The sequence below is a fragment of the Choloepus didactylus genome, chromosome 8 (assembly GCF_015220235.1).
Source record: "Choloepus didactylus isolate mChoDid1 chromosome 8, mChoDid1.pri, whole genome shotgun sequence".
NCBI lineage: Eukaryota > Metazoa > Chordata > Mammalia > Pilosa > Megalonychidae > Choloepus > Choloepus didactylus.
Window position 1 is genome coordinate 81,380,146 of NC_051314.1, and position 21,829 is coordinate 81,401,974.

The 21,829-nt window shown below is 39.2% G+C and overlaps 1 protein-coding gene across 6 annotated transcripts in view; it reads left to right on the top strand.

Annotated features, from left to right (window-relative positions):
• Positions 1 to 21,413, top strand: part of CBX5 (chromobox 5) — a 34,663-nt gene extending 13,250 nt beyond the window's left edge. The window contains exons 1-5 of one of the 6 annotated variants that reach the window (XM_037846361.1): positions 691 to 985; positions 3,634 to 3,812; positions 7,111 to 7,297; positions 11,211 to 11,311; positions 12,942 to 21,413. In XM_037846361.1, coding sequence (XP_037702289.1) covers positions 3,676 to 3,812; positions 7,111 to 7,297; positions 11,211 to 11,311; positions 12,942 to 13,092 — 576 coding nt within the window. In that variant the 5' untranslated portion in view covers positions 691 to 985; positions 3,634 to 3,675 and the 3' untranslated portion in view covers positions 13,093 to 21,413. The other 5 variants (XM_037846360.1, XM_037846358.1, XM_037846356.1 and 2 more) reach the window with 5 other exon arrangements.
• The last annotated feature ends 416 nt before the right edge of the window (positions 21,414 to 21,829 follow it).

Here is a 21,829-nt window from a genome sequence, read left to right on the forward strand (position 1 = left end):
CCTGATGTTTTAGGAGGCAGGGTGGACACCAAAATATTTTTTTCCCTTTCCTTGCTGAATTCACTTCTCTTTTTCTGAAAGATTTCACTAAAATTTAGCGTTGCCGTCATTCTTTCCTGTCCTTTATCCCTTCATAGAATTGCTATTAATAAGTCTTTTTATTCAGCAATCTCCAATGATTTTCTGAACTTTAGGAGTAAGAATGAGTATTTTACCTTTGAGAAAGCATACCTGCCCTGTTCTCTGAAGGTTTATTAATTTTCTGGTGCTAGTTAACAAAGACACTGTTCATCCTTTCCTGCTATCTACTAACATGTTGAGCTGCAGGACTTACTTTACCCTATAAAATGTGATTTCGTTTAACAGTTCAGGAATTTGGAAGGTCATGTATTTCCTGCTGCTGTTATGTTCAGCCCTTCCATTTTTTTTTTACAAAAGCTTCTCTTTGGGGAACTTAGCAGCTCTTTGGTTTCAACATAAACTCACTCTTTCCCTAGGAGGTAGGCAATAGAGATTTATTTGGCGCATTTTAGTGATGTGGGGTTAGATCTAAATTTTTTTTTACGCAAGATCATACATGGCAAGTTCATCACAGACTCAGAACCCGAATCTAATTCCTTTGGCATTATTTTCATATTTCTTAAATACAAAAAGTTAGTAAGAGAGACCAAAAAGGCAGTTTTCGCTTAGATTTTCTGGTGGCTCCATTCAAATTTGAGGAAATCACTCTACAATTGAATTTTTTTTTTACTTTGCTCTTATATCCTGTAGTATCTTTTGCTTGTCAGCCAAAATAATCACCATTGCCTGCTTTCTCCTCAGTTGGATTCTTTGCTTTTGATGTTCCCTTTTACTTACTCTCCTCCTATGGCAGCAACTTCTGGCTCTAAAGACCCATCTGTATCTGAAACAGAGCTTGGTTTTGGAGCCCCCCTGAAATGTTCTTTAGAGCCAGGAGAAGAAAAATTTATGGATTGTCAAGTCTGTAAGTTATTTCTTTCTTTTATCTCAGTTCTCCTTTTCTCTAGTATTAGGGACTATTGTTATAGGGATTATTGTATTATATATTAATGTATTAAGTGGGTAATAGTTATTCTTAAATCCATTAATTTGATAATATTACAGTAACAGCTAATGAGAAGTAGTCTTAAATCTAATAGTAAAGATTGTTGCCAGACTGTTCCCTCTCCCCTTTTTTTTTATAAACTACTTAAGGGGTTTAAAATGTTTTCTGCCTTTAAATTCTGTTGAAAATGTGTTTTGGTAGTACTTTGAGTCTCTGGATTCTCTATCTGTATCTAGTAACTCCCCAAAGAAGGAAAGTCGTGTAGTATCTTTTGAGATACTTCCCCTCTCCCCCTTTTCCTGTACCCCGCCCCAGCAATTTTAATTAACTGTTCAGCGACAGATGGTACAAAGGCCTTGTCTAAAGTGCTTCTATTGGGCTGGACTGGGGGCTGGTATACAGATCCTGTTGTAGAAGGACCTAGCTTTTCCCCTCCCCCTGCCAGTTGAGCTGTAATCCTGTTAGATTATATTAAAAAGCTATTGATTAATTCCTGTGCTCTTTGAGAAATAGGCACAAGTTTTGGATTTAAAACCCAAGAAGCAATTCCCTTGAGTATGGAATGCCTTAGCCTTGAGGCCAAGGGAGGTACCTTCTCCACCCCTTCTTCACTGAAAAGGAAAGTTAAGCCTTTTAACTTTTCCGTTTGCCTCTGCCCCCCCTCCCTTGTCTAGTAAGGCTGCCAGTAGCCATGGCAACGGACTGGGACAGCTGCGCAGTGGCGCCCTGGCAGCTGGGTGGGGGCGGGGTAGCTTCCAGCCCGCCAAGCCCCAAACCTGGGAAGGGAGGCCCCTCCTGTTAGCCCGGAGGGAAAGAAAGAACTGGGGCAATCCGGTAGGTAAGGGAGGGAACCCCCATTCATCTACCTTTGGGGCTCTTCTTCTGCATGAAGGTATAAAGGGAGATTTTCCTTTTTCCTCCCTCAAACTGAAGAACACATGTATATCCTTGTTTTTCCTGGTGAGGCAAGGGAGGCCATAGCCACAATGCTTGATTGCATGCATCTAACACGGGGCTGGTTTTAACCCCAGCGCTCTGACCTATACTGCTCAGCTCCCGGAAATTCCAAGGTGAGTGGGGGTGGGGGTGGGGTACTCCTTGGAATATGACATTTCCTGTCTGTTGAGGTCTGAGGCCGTTTTTATTTCAAATAAACAAAATTGGATACATTTTCTTGAAGCTTAGGGCTCTCTTCTAAATCCAGGGAAAAAAATTATTGAAAAACCCCCTACCTATATTCTTTCCATATTTTCTCTTCCAAATAAAGTATTTTAACGAAAACTTCATTTTATTACAGGACAATAAAGGGTCCACGCAGTTTTTTGGGTGGGCAAACCTATTGCTATTAAGTTTTGGAGATGCGGTTCCCAACTATATATCCTTGGGGTACTGCCTTAAATTTTGCTCATTTGAAGTAAATTGACAAATGTAGCTTGACTTGAACATAATTTTGAAATTGGTAGTTATCCCCCCTATTCCTGAGAGTAGTCTTCTGGTCAGGATGGAGATATTAGGGAGTGCTGAAAAATATCTTTAAAGATGACAGCAAAGTAAAAATGGATTCACCTAAGAAAACAGTTCTTGTTACTCTATGATCCAGACTGTAGGCACCATTTAATATGGTTAAGGAAGAATTCTTTAAAATGATTATGGCAACAACAACGTGGGAATTAAAAACTAGATTCTCTGTTGAGTACCCCCCGGTGTGCGTATTTCTGAGCTTAACTCAATTTCCATTTGTGTAGCCTTGCTTCAGCTTTCCTTGGGCCTATGAATGGTTCCTCTGTGTTTTGAGGCTTCGTATTGATGCTGAGTCTGGAGCCAGACTTCTTTTTCCTCCTCTTCCTCTGGCCCAAAGTCAATTTCAGTTGAGAAGAGGAGAGGTACCTTCTTAACTCTTTGGGTTAGTTGAACCTTGGGAATTACTGAACAATCCAGTGGTGAATTTTGAATCTAAGGACTAAAATCTTTTTCTACTCTCTGCCTTCTCCCCCACCCCCAAATGAGCTTGCTAAAGGGGGATTAGTGTGTTTGAGATGTCAGCCTTGCCTTTGTGAGCTGATGAATGCTCTGAAGGGACAAGCTCAATTTGTTTAAGGGAAATGTACCGAGTCACAGAAAATGTGGTGAAAGATGCCTGAGCAGGCCTTTTTTTGTGCTGCTAAGAAACTGGTCAAGATGTTCAAAGTACAAAAAGTTACATTGGGTGGCTTTTCTTTTTTCATTTTTATAAAGAGCCTCATGCACCTTGAAGGGAAAAGATTATAATTATATCATGGTTTCTTTTAACTGAAGGTTTTCCTCATTTCTCTTTGAGTTCTTGGTTTGTAAACAGTTACAGAAATAGCCAGGAATAACATATCACACTACTTGTCTTTTAGAATCTGAAATTACAGGAGTTAGACAATTGTGGCATCTAATAATTTGGGCCTCTTTAGCTAAAGGGAAAGTTCCGGAGAGAAGGCCACATGGCAACTTTCTGTTATGCCGCCTACATCCCATCAACAAGAGGCAGAAAGCTTTAACTCCTCACATAAATTCTAATCATTTTGTCTTTACCATTTCAGGAACCTGGTGGCCTTAGTCCTTCAGGTGAAACACTGTGCGACATGGGAAAGAAAACCAAGCGGACAGCTGACAGTTCATCTTCAGAAGATGAGGAGGAGTATGTCGTGGAGAAGGTGCTAGATAGGCGCGTGGTTAAGGGGCAAGTGGAGTATCTACTGAAGTGGAAAGGCTTTTCTGAGTAAGTGTCCTCTCAGGCTTTAGGGCTCTGCAGAGGTAGACTTCTTTGACTTACTTCCCCCATGAACAACCACCTTCTTTGTCTTTTCTTTCCCCCTCTTTCATGCCTTTTCTAAGTAGTCACAGATACAGCAATAAACAGTCTCCACCCTCATGGAGCTGATGTTCTATTGATAGTGCTTTTGAAAGGAAGTATAATGAATTGATCAGGAGCACAGACTCAGGAGCCAGATTGCCTGGGTCCAGATTCTTGCTCCACTACTTATGGTAGCTGGGTGACCTTAGCTAAGTTACTCAGTCTTTTCTCCTCCTCTAGACAACAGGGATAAGAAATAGTACCTTCAAAGGGTTGTTGGGTGGATATACAGGGATGACATTTGATAAGCTCGGTGTAAATATAAACTGTTATTGTTACTGTTCTTTTGGATACAACTAAGCTAAAATATATAACTTTAAGCAAAAAAAAAAAGTCATTCTCCTAGATGACCATAACTCTACAAACTGATCCTTGAATCTCAGAAGTGTCACAGGACAAATCACCCATCTTAAGGAGAGACTTAGATCTGAGGTCACATTTTTTCCCCAGCATTTTATTTTGAAAAATTTCAAATATACATCCAAGGCAAAAGAAATTTGCGGTGAACACTCAGATACACACCACCTAGTTTCTACTATTAATATTTTAATATATTTGCCTAAGCTATCCATTTATTTAATTTTCCCTTTATCATTCAATCCTATCTGATTTAAAAAAAAAATTTTTTTTTTTTTTTTTTTTTTTTTTTTTTTTTTTTTTTTAAATTTTTTAAAGACCTTAAAAACCCTCCTTTTAAGTCAAGAGCTTTAAGAATAATACTGAATTGTTGACTAGGAACTTTGTTAGGCAGTAACTGGCTTTATGCTGAAGTAGATTATTCTCTCCTTTGGAATAAATAGGACTAGGCACTTACTGAAGCATAAAAGAGATAGCTTGAAGGTGAAATAACCTGAGGCTATATAATCATTAGTATTCTGCCTCAATTTCTGATGAATTATATTCCCAGGGTGCATAATAAAGAATGGATTTCTAAGAACCCAAATGACTGACAGGAACTTGTTTAGTTTAAGATCCTTAGAACAATGCTTTCCAGCAGGAAGTAATGCAAGCTGTATATGTAATTTTAAATTCTCTAGTGGCCAGATTAAAGAAAGGTGGAATAAATTTTGATAATATATTTTATTTAGCCCAATATGTAAAAATATTTCAACATTAATCAACATAAAAATTATTAATGAGATATTTTAGTTGGCTTTTTCTTGCTAAGTCTTCAAAATCTGGTGTATTTTTACATTTTATAGCATATCTAACGCAGACTATCCACATTACAAGTGCTTAATTGCCATATGTGGCTAGTGGTTGCAGTATTGAACATCAAAGCCTGAAAGTGTAGGACCTAAATGTATTTGTTTTGACAATACCTTTGGATAAAGGTGTGAGGCATGAGCCTTGGAACATCCTGAAGGTTATTTCATTACATGAATCAGGGTTTCTCATCTGGAGCACTGTTGACATTTTAGATGGGACAATTCATGCATTGTAGGATGCTTAGAATCTCTACTGCAGGGCTCTAAACGTGGGTGCACACACCCCCCCCCTTCCGCCCAGTGCCTCCAGTCACTGCAACAATCAGAAAACGCCCTCTGTATTTTTAAAGACGAGGTATCACAACTTACTCTAGAAATGAGAACCAATGAGTTAGCTAAACCTATAGCATTATGATATAGGAGTTAAAATATCACCTAAAGATTTTTAATATTAGACTTTTTTCTTTTTAATAGACTTTTATTTTTTACAGCAGTTGTAAGTTTACAGAAAAAGTACCGAGTTCCTGTAATGCGCACCCCCACCCCTCTCCTGCAAAGCTTTCTCTATTAATGTTTTGTATTAGTGTGGTAAATTTGTTAAAATTGATGAAGCAGTATTATTAGAATTATATTATTAACTAAAGTCCAAATTTACATTAGGGTTCACCCCACTCTGTTTTATATGGTTTCATGGGTAGGTTGGTTCTTTCTTTCTCTTTCTTTCTTCTTTCTTTCATTTTTATTGTAGTAACTTGTATACAACAAAAATTTTCCATTTTAAACACTTTGAAATACACAATTCAGTGGTATCAATTACATTCACAATGTGCTACTGTCACCACCATTCATTATCAAAACTTTTCCATTACCCCCAACAGAAACCTATTAAGCAATAACCCGCCATTCCCCCACCCCCTACCCCTGGTACCCTGTAATCTACTTTCTGCCTCTGAATTTGCATATTTTAGTAAGTTTATAGAATTGTATAACTGTCACCACTGTTTTGGTTTCCTAAGCTGCTCAAAGCAGGTACCATGAAATGGGTTGGCTTAAACATGGGAATTTATTAGCTTCAAGTTTTGAGGCCATGGAAGTTTTCAAATCAAGGCATTATCAAGGTGATGGTTTCTTCCTGAAGGCTGGCTGTCTGCGATCTTTGGTTCCTCTGCCATGTCGCTAGGCACATGGTGGTGTCTGTCTCTCCCTTCTCTTCCAGGTTTTGTTGCTTTCAGCTTCTTGCTTCTGTGGCTTTCTCTCTCTCTCCCCATCTCTCCCTCTCCCTCTCCCTCTCCCTCTTTCTCTTTCTCTGTATTCATTCTGTTTGTAAAGGACTCTACTAATAGAATTAAAACCCATCCTGAATGAGATGAGTCACACCTTAACTGAGCCTGGTCAAAATGTCCTACTTACAAAGGGTTTACACTCACAGGAATGGATTACGTTTAAAGACATGTTTTTCTGGGGTGCATACAGCTTCAATCCAGGTTTAGAATATTTCCATACCCACCCACCCCCAAAATTCCCTTGAGCTCTTTTGTAGTTAATCCTGGCTAACATTTCGTTTAAATGGAATCATACAATATGTAATCTTTTGTGTCTGGTTTAACATGCTAAGTTTAATATTAACTTAGCATAATATTTCTGAGGTTCCATTCATGTTGTAGCCTATATCAGTATTTCATTTCTTTTTATTGGTGAGTAGTATTCCATTGTATGGATATACCACATTTTGTTTACCTGATGAATACTTGAATTGTTTTCTCTTTTTGGCTGTTATGAATAATGCTGCCATAACCAATTGTGTACAAGTCTGTGTGGACATATGTTTTCATTTTTCTTGGATAGTATTCCTAGGATCACATTTGTTATCCCATTAAGCATAGGGTTTCTTTGTTTTTCTTCTACATAGCTTCTTGTCTTTAAAATAAAGCTTTGGGGTTTTTTACCTTGTCCAGGGAGCACAACACTTGGGAACCTGAGAAGAACCTGGATTGCCCTGAGCTAATTTCTGAGTTTATGAAAAAGTATAAGAAAATGAAGGAGGGTGAAAATAACAAACCCAGGGAGAAGTCAGAAAGTAACAAAAGGAAATCCAATTTCTCAAACAGTGCTGATGATATCAAATCCAAAAAAAAGAGAGAGGTAAGCTTCTTTTTCCCTATCCCCCAAGAAAAAACTATTCTGGGGGAAAAAAGGCTTATTTTGTTTTTTCTTTTCTCTAAAGCCCTACAAGGTAAATTGTTGAACAAAAGAGTTTCCAGGGAGGTAAGTTGCTTAACTACAATGTTCCCTCCTGGCTGAGGGAAATATGTAATTTATGCCCACTGAGTTGTCTTGAGGTGGCAAAATTAAATCTCTGTGAAACATCAAATCACTCTCTCTGCCTTCTCCACAAATAGAAGACTTAGTTGTCTTAGAGAGGCAGAGTCTTTGGTAAAATTTTTAAGGATGGAAAGGGGCTTTGAAATGTTTTATCACGTCTTCATTTTTGCTTTTGTTTGAAAGGTACCACTTATTTTCAACCCTTTGTTGTTGTTTTTTTTTGTTTTTTTTTTTTTTTTAAAGGAGACTACTGGTCTATTTTTCTATTAGAGCAGTTATAGGTTTACAGATAAATCATACATATATTCTCTCTTGATCCTGTTTTACATACTCTGAATAAGAAATGTTCATATTCCTTTTGAATATATTGTTTCATTTGGGAAGTGTGTGTTTATGAAATTTTGGTTTGATTCAGTTGCTTTAATCCTTCTGATCTTTAGCTCATGTAATTAGCATAAGCATTGTTATTGCATCTCTCTTTGTAAATTTGTATCTTTTCCATCTGGGCGCACACACACACACACACACACACACACACACAACACACACACACACACACACACACACCAGCCAGCTTCCACCCTTTTCATTTATTTCAAGGTTGGGAAGGCTTTTGTGGTGAAGAATGTATCATACGCTTAAAGTTTAATAAAATAAAAGCATAAGTCCACTTCAGAATCTTCTGGCATCACTGCCACAGGCATCCCTATTTATCTTCATTCTACTTGGATACTCATCTTTCTAGAGCATTAGTTCTCAACCTTGGCTGCACTTTAGCATCACCTGGGGAGGCTTTAAAAAATCTCCAGTGCCCAAGATGCACCTCAGACCAGTTAAATTGGGATTTCTCTGGGTTCAATCTACATCAATATTTCCATGCAGCCAGGATGGAGAACCACTGTTTAGAGATACATTTTGAAAGAAGACAACTTTTTAGCTTTGGGAATTCCTTTGAGGGGGTGGGGAAAAAAAAAACAACACAAAAGACATTTGATTCTTTTTTTTTCTAAATGAAGTATGTGTACATTTCATATATTTCTAATTTCACCACAGTACTTGCAAGATAATAGCAATGTTCAAAAATTGATTGTGGTGGTGAATACACAACAATGTGATAATACTGTGAGCCATTGCTTGTATACTTTGGATGGATTGTGTGGTGTGTGAATATATCTCAATAAAATTGCATTAAAAAGGGAAAAAATAGCATAGATGCCTTTTAATTACATCTATTCACCAATTTCCTTTTGTAGTAAAGGGCAAGTTTGACCTTTGCACTTATATTTTCAATTTGTGTAAAAACATGTTTTCCTGTTGGATTGCTTAGAAGCACCTTTATTAAAGGCTTAAAAAAATGGTTCTTGGTCTCCATTGGAGAGTAAATGGGAACCCAGCTTTCCAAAAATAATTGAAATGTGAGTGAAAGATTGGAGGCTTCAAGTAAAGTGGACTCTGGGTTTGTGCCTGTTTATTTGTTTTTCTGATTATTTTTTACAGTCTTATTCTTTAAATTGCCCTATTCTGGTAAAGTCTGTATATCATTATGATATAGTGCATTGATAAATTATTTGAGAAGGCTTTCCCTTCTCTAAGGAGTGGGAATTGGTTCTTTTTTTTTCTACCTTCATCCCTCCTTTCTTCCTTCCCTCCATCCCTCCTTCCCTTCTTCCTTCCTTTCTTCCCTCCCTCCCTCCCTCCTTCCCTCTCTCCCTTCCTTTCTTAATGCTTTTTATTCTGGCTTTTGTCATTTGATTCATTTTCTAGCTAAGTAAAGAGTGAAAACAACATAGTAACTAGCTATTTGTGACATAGTTTGTATTTCTTCAACCTAGGGTTTTGTTGTTTTTTTTAAAAAGAGAGAGAGAAATCTGTCCAAGCAATCAGGCATAGAGCCACTGGCCAGGGCAGAGAGTTTCGTTTGTAGGCCAGGTTCTGATGCTGCTGACCTTGAAAACAACCCCCACAATTTCCTTACATTGAAATGTTCATCTGGGGCCCCTAGCAGTATTCTCAGCAGTGCTGGCTGCTGTCAGGTAGGCAGCTGCGAAGATAGGTGATTGTATGTTTTAAAGGTACAGGAGGGGATTGCGTTTCTTTAGATCACTGCAGAAGAAATTTGTTAGTCGGCATTATGCCTGATTTAAGATTACTGCCTGTGTGATGATTTTAGCATTTTTCTCTCCTTGGCCCCTTTTCAGCAGCTTGAACATTTTTCTTCCACCACCCCTCCCCTTTCCCTCCCTATGTGGCAAACTGTTTTCAGCCGCCAGCTATGATTTACGACTCTGCCAGTGCGCCAGCATTCAAGCTGTGAGCAGCTGTATGCACATCTGGGAACCTCTTCCCCTTAAGCGCCCCCAAAAGTGGCTCTGTTTTTAAGTCAGTATCTCCCCTTGATCCATGCATGGAATTTCCTTTTCAGTGTTGGTTCTGGTATCTTTGGGGGCCACCTGGATTCTGAATGCTTTGTATCTCTCAGAGCAAAGCAAGGTGAAAATCAGATCAAAGAGATTGTATTATGAAGATTAGACATCAGAGATTTGGTATTGTCTTTCTAAATCTTTTTCTGTGTTGCCACTAGATAAGCGTGTATTATTGGACATAATAATGTTTTAAATTTCCCTGATTTTTATAAAATTTTACTATTTTGCTCTCATCAGTGCCATTACATCTGGATCAGACTCTGCTATTTACCTAGATTGCATTTTGATCAGGTTTCAGTAATCTAATGAATTATAGGTGGTGGTGTTTTTTTTAATTTTTTAAATTAGAGAAGTTGTAGGCTTACAGAAAAATCATTTTAAAATGCAGAAGTCCCATATACACCTCCACTCCCAATATTAACACTTTGCATTAGTGTGGTACCTTTGTTACAACTGATGAAAGAATATTATAATTGTTGTATTAACTATAGTCCATTGTTTACATTAGGGTGTATTATTTCTCCCCCTATACCTTGCCTTAGTGTGGTACATTTGTTATAATTCATTAAAGAACATTTTATAATTATTATAGTACATTCTGTACTAATGTGTTTTTTGTTTTTGTTTTTTAATCACCTTCTGGCTCTGCCCTCTAATGATAATGATTTATCCACATCAGGAGGATATAGGCACAGAACAGGGCCTCTTCCCCAGCCAAGTGCATGGGTATTGGTGATCTCTGGAATCTGCTGCTTTGTACTATCACTTTGAATCCTCTTTATCTCTGTTCTTTCATATAGTGATTGTGTGAAAAGGAGTATTAAAAATATTGATTAGTGTTAAGATGAATTAAAAGTCTAAAAAAATAAAGATTGAGACTTGGGGTTTTTTTTAAGTTTATAAAATGAAAAAGTTTAGTTAGGGTAAACATGGACTTGTTTATCATCTCAGAAGCTAAAACTTAGGGTATCAATAGAATTTAAAGGAGATTCAGAGTTGATTAGAGGAATTCTCGGATGATGACTCCAGAATATCGAAAGGGATATTAAAGAATTTTAGGGGTCACTCATAATCTTTTGGAGGAATACCATGGAGGACAATCGTATCTTCTTGCAATAGTGTCTCTTAGCATGAGTGTCACTGGCTGACCCAATATCATATTTTTTAAGTTCTAAGAATTTCTGAATTGGTGACAGAATGGTGTCAGGTGATATTAACTTAGATTGTGCTTTGTTGAGCTGAAAAAGAGGAAGATTTTTTTTTTTGTTCTTCCTCCCAAGCTGTAATCTTTCTTCATCTTCTGTTTATAGCAGAGCAATGATATTGCTCGGGGCTTTGAGAGAGGACTGGAGCCAGAGAAGATCATTGGGGCAACAGATTCCTGTGGCGATTTAATGTTCCTAATGAAATGGTGAGAAATTTTGGGCCTCACTTGACAATTGTGTTTCTTGCCAGTGACTTGAATTTGTTTGGAAGATGGGTGGCAAGACTGAGTATTCCTGTACTAAGAAATTTAGTTTTCCAGAACCTTAACCAATACTAGCCATTGGTATTAAATGAGAATTGCAGTTCAAAATGGATTTAAAACATTCAGCTTTAGTATTAGGCCAGATTTTATTATAATAACTCACATACGAGGAAAAAAAAAAAGAGAGAATTGAGGTAGGAAACATATAAATACAACCTAACCATTTGTTTATACAGTTCTGAATCACTTACCATCAGACCCTGCGCCTGTGGCCATGGGAAAGGAGTTGAGTGGGGCTTTCTGCCATTGCTAGGGACGAAGACCACCGAATAGTATTTAAAAGAGAAAAATAATCTCACCCAAAAGCATTGACTATTACTGGCCAAAGCATAAGTTATTTCATCCGGCAGAGAAAACGATTCTTAGAGGAAAGTGTACTTCCCCTCAATTTGGTTTCTTAAAGACAGGGTGATTTATGCGTGGCCCTTGCTACCTCTCTGTTTCCAGGTATTCTGAACTTGTGGTTTAAATTTGGTCTCTAAATAGAGGACTCAGGCTAGAATGCCACTAAGGAAGCTAATTACCTTAAAAGTTGTATAATCAAAAGGTTTAACATTTTATCTGATGGAAACGTTGCTAGTAAATTACCCAGAAGTTTGTATTTGAAGAATCACTAGATTCTATCAGAAGAGCTGTAGACTGTTTTTTCCTACTCAGCCATATGTGTTACTTATGTTTTAGATTCACATATAGCTAGCTTTTCCCATCACAGTCCAAATCTGAGAATCTGTTCTAAACTGTGTTTGTCCCCTTCTTCTCACCCATCATCCCTCTATGAATTAAACATCTCCATTTTCTAGAAAATAAGATAGTGTTTGTTCACATCTCAGGAGGATTCTAATTAAAAACTTATTTTCTTGATTTGGAATCATGGTTAAGGAATTCTTGCTAGATTTTTGTTACACATGGCAGTGGAGTCTATGGGTAACTCGGATAATTAAAATTTGCAGGTAATTCCTACATTTCAATTTGGTAGCTAGATTTTTTACATTCTCTCTTTCTCTTTAAAAGGTACTGTTGCTGATTTAAATTTGACTGTTCTTGTTCCAATCCACAGTTCTTACCAAGGGAATAAAAGGGTTTAAAGGGCCAAAAAGTGATGAGGGTTAGGACCCCTTTACTTAGATGATCCAAAACCTGGATTCATCAACCTTAAGCAAAATCAATAGGGCTGAGTTTGGATTTGTTTGTATTTGTTCGTGTGCTCACACACGCAAATGAAAATCATGGAAGTGGAATTAATATAACTTCTTCTGTCTTTTTGACTGAGCCTATCATGTTTTGTATCTAAATTCTGGCTGAAGACTCACAGTTAAATGATATAGATTAATAAGTTCATTCTTTTACTTAAATTTCTCCTTGAAAATACTGAACTGTGTGAGTCCTTTTCACTTTAAAATCAAATTGAAGAGGAAATCAAGTTAGCCAGATTTGTACAATGACATAAGCCTCTGTTTAGACAGGTTCTCTCACTCTTACCTTCTCTCTTGAGTCTCATATTCTTTCTCTCCAGGAAAGACACAGATGAAGCAGACCTGGTTCTTGCAAAAGAAGCTAATGTGAAATGCCCACAGATTGTGATAGCATTTTATGAAGAGAGACTGACGTGGCATGCCTATCCTGAAGATGCGGAAAACAAAGAGAAAGAAACAGCAAAGAGCTAAAGGAGGGGGTGGTCTCTGTTATTTCTCTTTGTACATAATACATTCACCTCCCTGCCTCCTCTCCCCTCTACCCACCCCTTCTATCCTAAACACATCCATAAAAAAAATGTGCTTATCACTGTGCTCCACGGGAGAAATGTTGGTATTGGTTCTCTTGTAACATAACTGATGGTCTGATTCATGATAAGTGTCTATGTGAAGATCAGGCATTTACATACTGTGTGTAATTCCCACTATCTTTTCCTTTGCCCTTATCTCTTCCTTCTGTTCCCCTGTGACCTCAAAATGAGTTTTAACTTTTAATCACCATAGAGTCTTGATCTTTTCAAGATTGGTCACTTTTTAGATTAGGGGATTTTGTTACACTGATGGTGAATTTTGGTTTCTTGCTTTGGTTCGTAGAACATGTTATGACCAGCTGGCCTTTGTTTTGAGATATTGGGATGGAAGGGATGTTGCCCATCTTTTTAAAAAGCCAACAGCAACTGCCTACCTTCTGGGGCTTTCCCAATCTCATTCGGCCCTACCCAAGAGAATACAGGGTTCTTGGAGTGGTCTTCTAGGCCGCCCTCTGTTGTTCATCCTCACCCATCTTTCCAGAATAATTCCATCCTTTCGAGGACTGGAAAATTTACAGTGAAATTTGTTGAGGCACTCCATTAACCCCAGGACTTTTGGCCTTGTTTCTTAGCATTAGCAATCCCTGATTCTGCTTCTGCAAGGTGGTGTCAGTCTGCCATAACGTGACAAGATCATTAGCTGTGGAGTTTTTAGCTATAGTACATGAGGATGATGGGGTAGGGGTAGTATACACTTGGCTTTATTAGTATCACATATGGAACATATGTATTATTTCCTTCTATTCTTCATATTTGGACTTTGTATTTATGTAGGTGTGAGTAACTGCCTGGTGCTTGCTTGTGCCAAGGTGCTAGGCACCCTCCAACCCTGCCAACTTTTGTGGCCTCCCAAAGCATTCCTGTTACCAAAGAGGCTTCATACCTGACCCTCACACCTCAGCGGACTTAAGTTTCCCCTCCATGCCATTGTTTTCAGTGGTTAATTCTTAGAGGAGAGCCATTGGCCACGATATCAATTTTAAATGTACATAGCATTTATAATCGTAAGTTACCTGCTTTCTTGACTTTTGGATTTGCTACCACAAGTCCCCAAAGTATTAATGCGCTTCCCTTTTTCTTCTCTCAAACTCTTAGTTGTATCTTATTTTTTAAAATGCATTTTCATGAAAGACTGTCACCTCAGAAAGTAACAGGTCCTGGCATTAGCATGTGGCACAACTTTTTCTCCCTAGCTGGCAAAATGTTTCCCCTTTGGTTTCCTCCTACTTTGCCATTATTATAGTACGAGATTATTTTTCCTGACCATATCCTTCTGCCTTTGTCCCCCAAGCAATGCCCTACTTCTCCTTACTCTTTCCTTGTAGTTGAAGGGGGTACTAGAGAATCAGGACTAAAAGTAAGGAAAAAGCAGGGTTTTGAGCATCCTTGTCCCAGCACCAAAGCTGAGGGAATAAGAAGAAATGCTTGAAATAGCCTTAACTCTAGAGTTCACCAGCCACTGAGGCTGTTTGTGTTGTTCCTTTTGATTTTTAAAACGTATCGCTGTCTGGCCAGGAGCATTCAACCATTTCTGGATTATTCAGAATAATGAGGGGAATGGATGGATTGCTCCAGTCCACAGATGAGCCAAATAATATGCAAATCATATACCCATTCATCTCATTTGTTAACATTGCTTCCCTGCTCAGCTGCTGATTGAATTCTGTGTGCTTGTATAAATTATGTCAAAAATTATACTGCACAGTCAAGAAGACAGCTGTTGCTGCAGTGACGTGACAGACTAGAACAATGAAGCTTTTGGTTTAAGTCATCCAGGAAAGTCCTTCTGAATGGTGTTGTGATTGGGTAAGAACTTATAACCCATACCTCAAGTGGTTGGAAGGTTTATCTCCATCTTCCTTTGCTCTCTCCCTGAAGGAATTAGAGACCTAAATCAAATGCTAGGTAATTGACAGTTGCTAATACTTAATCCGATGGGCATCGAAAAGAAAGGAAGGGTGGTGAGGGAACAGATTTGTCATACAGGTAACCAAGGATATCAATTAGAATAGACAAGAATAGGACAAAAGAGGTCAGAGGCCCTGAGGAGGTGATTGTGTCTCTCAAATTGCAGCTAAGAAAATGACAGTCTATCCATGTTGCTAGTGTGTACCTCCCAGTAGCAGTGGGCATGTAAACTGCAGTTACTATATTTTTTAAATCAAAAATCTATCATGTGCACAAAGAACACAACAGAATATTTGGTACTGTACTGTAGGTCCTGAGAGATCCTAGGGCATGTGGCTGCTGTGGTCGTAAGTAATATTTTAGACATTAGTCAAAATCTGATTTTCTTTTAACAGAATAATCCACTAGTATCTATTGCTCGTCACCACTTTAATACAGTTCATTCCATTCATCTTTTTTCTGTCCTTAGTTTATTGAATCATGGTCCTGTACTATCGCCAAAACAACTTTTGTTCTCTTTCTGCCTACCCCCAGCTGGTTCTGTAGGAATGTAGGGAGCCAGAGGCCAATACTGATTTCAGGCCTCAGCACAAAGGGAGCCAGATGCCTGCCTATGCCTCTGGTATTTGTCAGTGCTGGGTGACTGTCCTGGCCCTTGGAGAATGGCAGCCTGAAACAGAAACCTGTTTTCATAGAACTTTCTCTTCAGAAGGGTTAGTCATGGCTAAGAACTCTTTTCTTTTTCCTTTTTTCTTTTGACTGAGCACTCAACCTAGGTCTCACATTCTCAAAGTATATTTTTCCCATGTTTAGTCCTCTGAAAACATCTTTCTAACACTGAATTTCTTCCAGTAATCAGTGGTTTCCCTTACCACAGAATGTAGCAGAGGTTTGCCAAACAGAGTCTACCAAGGCCATTTTGATCCCTATGCTAGGCACATGGCCCACCTGTTAAGATCAGCTATTGGGAAAGTCAGCCCAGATGGAAACACCTGTTTTAAACCTGAAGAGCGCCATATCATTTTTTCCTCCTTCAAAGAGCAATCCAGTTTTGGTCTGCCCAAGGTTAGCATTTGGCCCTGTGGTGCTCCTTAACATTAAAAGTCTAGATGGTCTTTGGCTGTCCCCTAGCAATACCTACTTTACTGCTTTTTATTGTTGATGAAGGGTTGGTGCTGTTCCCATAGCTTGGGCAATTAGTTTATTCTTAACTTTTCATTTCTGTTGTGTAATCACCCAGCCAGGCCAAATCATCCAGCCTTGGGGAAGGTTTTGGAGATTTCATCCCATGATTTTTTTGGGCCTATGGTTTGGTCCAGCTCACCCAAGGTATAGTGAGGTTCTGGGGAGTGATTATCTTTGCCCTTTTGGTTAAAATTTGAGGATCCAAAACACTACTTTGCAATGACATGAGAATCCCAGGAAGAGGTATAGCAGTCATTAGATTTCAAGTGTAGAAATTGTTTCTCATAGGTCAGGTCAAAGGAAAAATCCATTTATATCCATGAGCCCATCCTTTGATTTAGATTTTTAGAGTAAAAGTTCTAATGTTGAGGTCTGTGGCAAGGCAGAGAGGAAAGGTCCAGACAGTATTCCTGTTTCGTGCTAGCCTCACCCACTAGTCCTAAAAGTCATGTTTTCAGAAGCAGATGTTACCACTCTCACAACCAAGAGCATATGCTCCTGGTTGGGTGCCACTGTCCCCCTGCCCAAGTAATCGTGATGGATTTGCATTGAGTTGTCCATATTCTGTCCACATTAATGTATACCAGCGTTTTATTCAACAAATATTTTGGCCCTGAGGATACAAGTTCAAAAAGATGCAGTCCTGTCCTCAAAGAACTTTTGTCCTGGTGTGGGTGAGAACTGACCATTAAATGGTTTAGTGTAGTAAGTGCTATGAACAGGGGTACACATCTGATTTGGGGTCACAGCCAACCGGCTGATGTAATTGGTGTAGTTCGTGGTCCTAGCATAGGAGAGTGACATTAGTTCATACATGGAAAAGACCTGTATTCCTTGGGTGAACTGAGCTAACTGGTCTATAAAAAGACTATAAAAAGGTTTGTTTTTTTCCAGAAAATAGTATAGCTAAGGGTTACTTAGAAATGCTGTGATTACTGAGAGAAACATTGATAGGTTTTTAGGGGAGATTGAGAACCCCTAATTTTCGTCTCTTTTAGGCTCTTTGCCAAAGTATTTAATGGTATAGTTAATCATTGCTTCTGGTAACAGGTCAGAATTGGGATCTTTCTTAAGGTCAGACTGTTTCTTTATGGGGCTAGGCCCCACCGTAGGCTTCCCTAGATCTACTGAATCAAGAACTTGAGGTTTCCATATAATTGACACAAATCTGCTTAGAAATCATTGCCTTGCAGTGCTGAATTTACATTGCCCAGAATAGATGCTAAGTGTTAGTGGATAGGCCCAAAGCCTTTTTAGCATACCTCTTGTCTTTGGAAAGTATTAACTATGTTGCAGGTACAGTTAAATATTATATTATTATGGATTCTGTAACAACTTTTTTTCCTCTAGGACATTTTATCAGACATGCTGACATTTTTTCAATTTCTGATTCCTTTTGGAGGGATTAACATGAGGCTGGCCTTGAGGCCAGGAAGAAGAAAAAAGTATTTATCTCTGCCTGAGTAATTGAAAGGTGACTAACTTTGGAAGTTAGAATTCCCAGAAATTGAGTAACTGTTCTGGAAAGTTAAAATGCGAAGTTTCTTTGGATAGCCTCATAAAAACAATTCTAGCTTATTTTTGCCTGTGCCGAACTTCTTGAATTTTAATCTACCTCATCTTATCTTCTTAGAGTTACTTTAACTTCTTGTCATTGCCACTTTAATATGCTTGATGTTGGTTATTTTCTAAGATGAAATTTTTCCTTTTCAGTGACAGCATGTTTTCTTGCCTTTTAATCCTGATGCTCATTTCACCTAATGTCATCTAATCACTCCTCTGTCAAAGAAATATTTTTAAATAATTTTAAATCTTGGTTTGTGGGAAGAAAGTGATCGTCCAATGCTGCAGTAAGAGAGGAGTTAAAACAAGGTGGTGGGGGAGGTGAATGGTGATCATCCCAGGAACCTGTACTGGAGGCAGCCGACAAGGAAAGAGCCATTAATTAAGACAATTTCAAAGTCAACTGATTGTGATCATTAATGTCACAATAGATCAAAACCTAATTATCACAGCCTAAGTAAGAGCCATCAGTATTAATCGGAAAATCTAATAGGAAACTATTACCAAGAAATTAGGCCAAATTGAATGCAGTGAACTTTTTATCTTGTCATTCTCTATTTTTTTGTGATGTCCCCTGGCATTGACAGTATGACCCTAAGAATTGATCCAGGCCCGGTCTTGAACTTTCTCACCACTTAGACTTGTCCAGTGTGATCACATGGTTAGTGAAGGAAAGTTTATGCACAGGCCTTAGAATGGTTGGTCCTTCTTGGAAATGGAATATCCCTGGAGATCATTATTCTGTGTGTGCTGATAAATTGTTCTTTGAGCTTCCGTTGTATGTAGAATCCTGCTGCATGGCTGCTGTCAGGAAGTAGGGAAGAGAGAAGAGGCTTCCTGTCTAGAGATTCTTTGAGAAGACCTGAAAAGTTTAATCGTGTCCCAACACTCATGAGGTTCAAAGTCAGTGTTTTGTAGTTTCCAGTAGCTTTAGCATTTGATTCTAAACCAGGCCTGGCTGTGGGTTTATTCCCCTGTTTTAGGATAAAGGACATAATGATTTCCACCAGACTCCAGAGTAAACCCAAAGAAAAGGTATCAGCTGTCTTACTTTTGCCTTGACAAGAATTATGCCTCTGGCAGGAGGAAAGAATATTAACAAGAGTAACGCTCATCCTCTCCCCCTGGGTAGAAAAATGGATCACCACTTACATCCTTAATCTTGAGCTGTTTTTGAAGATGCTGCAACTCTTGAAATTGAGCAGAAGCAGAAAGGGAAGAGATGCTGCCCTCTGAGTATTGTGGGGAGGGATGAGAAGCAGCAGGATGGTGTTTGTGATGCTGAGATTCTGAACACTACTAGCTTAGTGCTACCACTGCTGCTGCTGCCACCACTCCCACCACCACTGTTGCTGTCCTTTCCCCACCAGTTGTGCAGCTGAGGGCACTGCCAAGACCACCATGGGGGAAATGGCTCTTACTCTTTCTGCTTGAGTGTAGTCTTGCTTCATTATGGATTTTAGGGATTTGGGTTACTCAATACAGAATTTTGAGAAATGATTTTTAGTCCTTCGCCTCTCAGGATAGATTTGAAAGAGTATGATGTATAAAATTTTGAATTAATGGGAGATAGAATTAGGAATGAGGTTCAAGGGGGCTTTTCTTTACAAAAGAATTCACATCAGGGTTCTTGTGAATAGGTAATGCCCTTAAAGTTCAAAGTGTAATTTTATTTTTAAAACATATTAACACATGACTTTCAGAAGTAGTTTGTTTCTCCAAGCCTCCTTGCTTTATACTAAATGAAGAGGCCCTCAGTTAATACTTTGGAGTTGTTTGAGTTCTCTAGTTCGTAGGGTGAGGGTACCTACCAGTTTAGTTCTTTTCGTCCCCAACTGCACCCTGAGAAATAAAATGCTCTAGGAAGTGGAACAAGGTTTTAAGTGGATGCTGACCATTTCTGCCTACCTCCTCAACTGACTGACTCATAATGGCTGACCTTGGGCAAGTCACTCCTTTCAATGCCTCAGTTCCCCATCTGTCAGATGGGGGTGATAATACTGACCTACCTCACAGGGGTGTTGTGAGGCATTGTAAATCAAAGCCAATAAAATACTTTAGGGTCCTTGATAAAGGATGCCTTGAGCTGAAGTCTAAGCCTGACACAGGCTTTAGTCCTTACTTTAGGGTCCTTGATAAAGGATGCCTTGAGCTGAAGTCTAAGCCTGACACAGGCTTTAGTCCTCACATGGAGCTGTCTCCAAGGTTGGAACTGAGTGACCTTGGCAAATCCTTTGCCCCCACCCCCACCCCTCATCAAAGCTGCTAGTTCACATGTTGACAGTGTTTTTGTGAATGTTGGAGCCCAGACTAAACTTAGGAAGTTGTGGGGGAAGGCACTTAGTATTTTCAATGTCTTGCATCCACAAAGAGAGGCTGTTTCAGATCCAGGAGCATTGGATTAGGGAATCGTGAGGCAGAGGTGCTACTGCTTGTTTCTCTTCTGAAGGTTGGGAATTAAGGTCCCATTCTCCCTGGGCTTGAAGCAGACTTAGTGTGTCCCAGGAGCAAAGCCACCCTCAAAGGTTTTGATTTTCATCATTGTTGACCATTCCCCGGACTGATCCCAGAACAGCTGGGTCACTGCTCCCTTTTGTGGTATCAGTACCCAAGCCTCCACCTCCTTACAGGAACCACCTGCTTCAAAAAACAACCATCTCCTTCATGTCCCACCACATAAGAGCCACATTGGGAAATTTTTTTTTTTCTAGGAATGTGTTTTAACACTCAAAATTGGGCATTGATATTCCTTAAAACTTCATCTGGTTCACTGTATTCAGTATCTGTCATCTCTTTCTCAGTGTCCACAGTCTGAACCTGACTTTGACCTTTTCTCCCTCCAGCTTGGGAACACTTTGGACACTGGAGCCTTACTCTTTCCATCTCAGTTTAGGGGCTCAACCGACTCCTCTTCCCAATAGGGCTCTCTTCTCCTTTCCTCTCCTTGGCCCTAGATTTGTAACCCATGAAAAGCACAAGGTCCTGGTCCCTTGGCTGTCACATTTGGTTCTCTATTTTGTGGACTCTGCTCCCATTATTTCCAGCTCTGGTCATACCAGACAGTTCTGTGGAGTCCTGGAGTATGGGGCGGGCACAGTCTGACATCTTGCCAAGTAGTCAGGAGTTGACTTGCCCATGGCCTGTTGGCCTCCCCACTACTTCCCACAAGATGCTATCTAAGAGGTCCATGAGGTTGGGTTTCTTTCCACACCCTGTACCATCCTGAGTAGCAAATCATACCTTGTAGCCAGATTTCTAAATGGAAAATGGGCAATTGAATTCTCTATGGATTATTTTGGTTTGTGGGGGAGTTTAGGTTGTGTTTCTTGATTTTATTTCAGCCAAACATGTCTGCTTTTGATTTTGTTAAAGGATAAGTGATATATATATATGTTCATCTTTTAAATGTAAATGTTTAAAAGTAGGCATTTATGTGTTTCCACAACTGACATCCAATGCAGACCTCATGCTCTCCCCCTCTTCCACCCTCTTTTCCCTCTTTTCATACTCTTGTATTGGTTCTAATAAATGGTTGCTTTTCAAATATGGATCCTGAGTGGTGGTTTAACATCTGGGTCTCACACCCCATCTTTAATTTGGGCCCTGGAGTGTCAGCTAGTAGTCATTCAGCTGACTGATGACTCAGTAGAAACTCAGTCATCCCAGTTTCTGAAAGAGCAGAGAGGGAAAAACAGCCTGTTTTATAAGGATTGTTGGTCTCTGACTTTCAGCAAATAGCCACAGGGTGGCGTAAGTCTCGGGTTTAAGAGAATAGGTAGCCTGTTCCCTACTCTGTTACTTTAACCAGTCAAGATTGTATGCCTTTCTGGTTTTCATGGTCTTTGCTCCGGACGGTTCAGAGGGATATTTAGCCTTCAGCAGCCCAGGGACTCCTAGGAGAGTAAGTTCATGGTCACCAGAATGTGTGGACAACCACATCAACATACTCAATGGAAATCAGA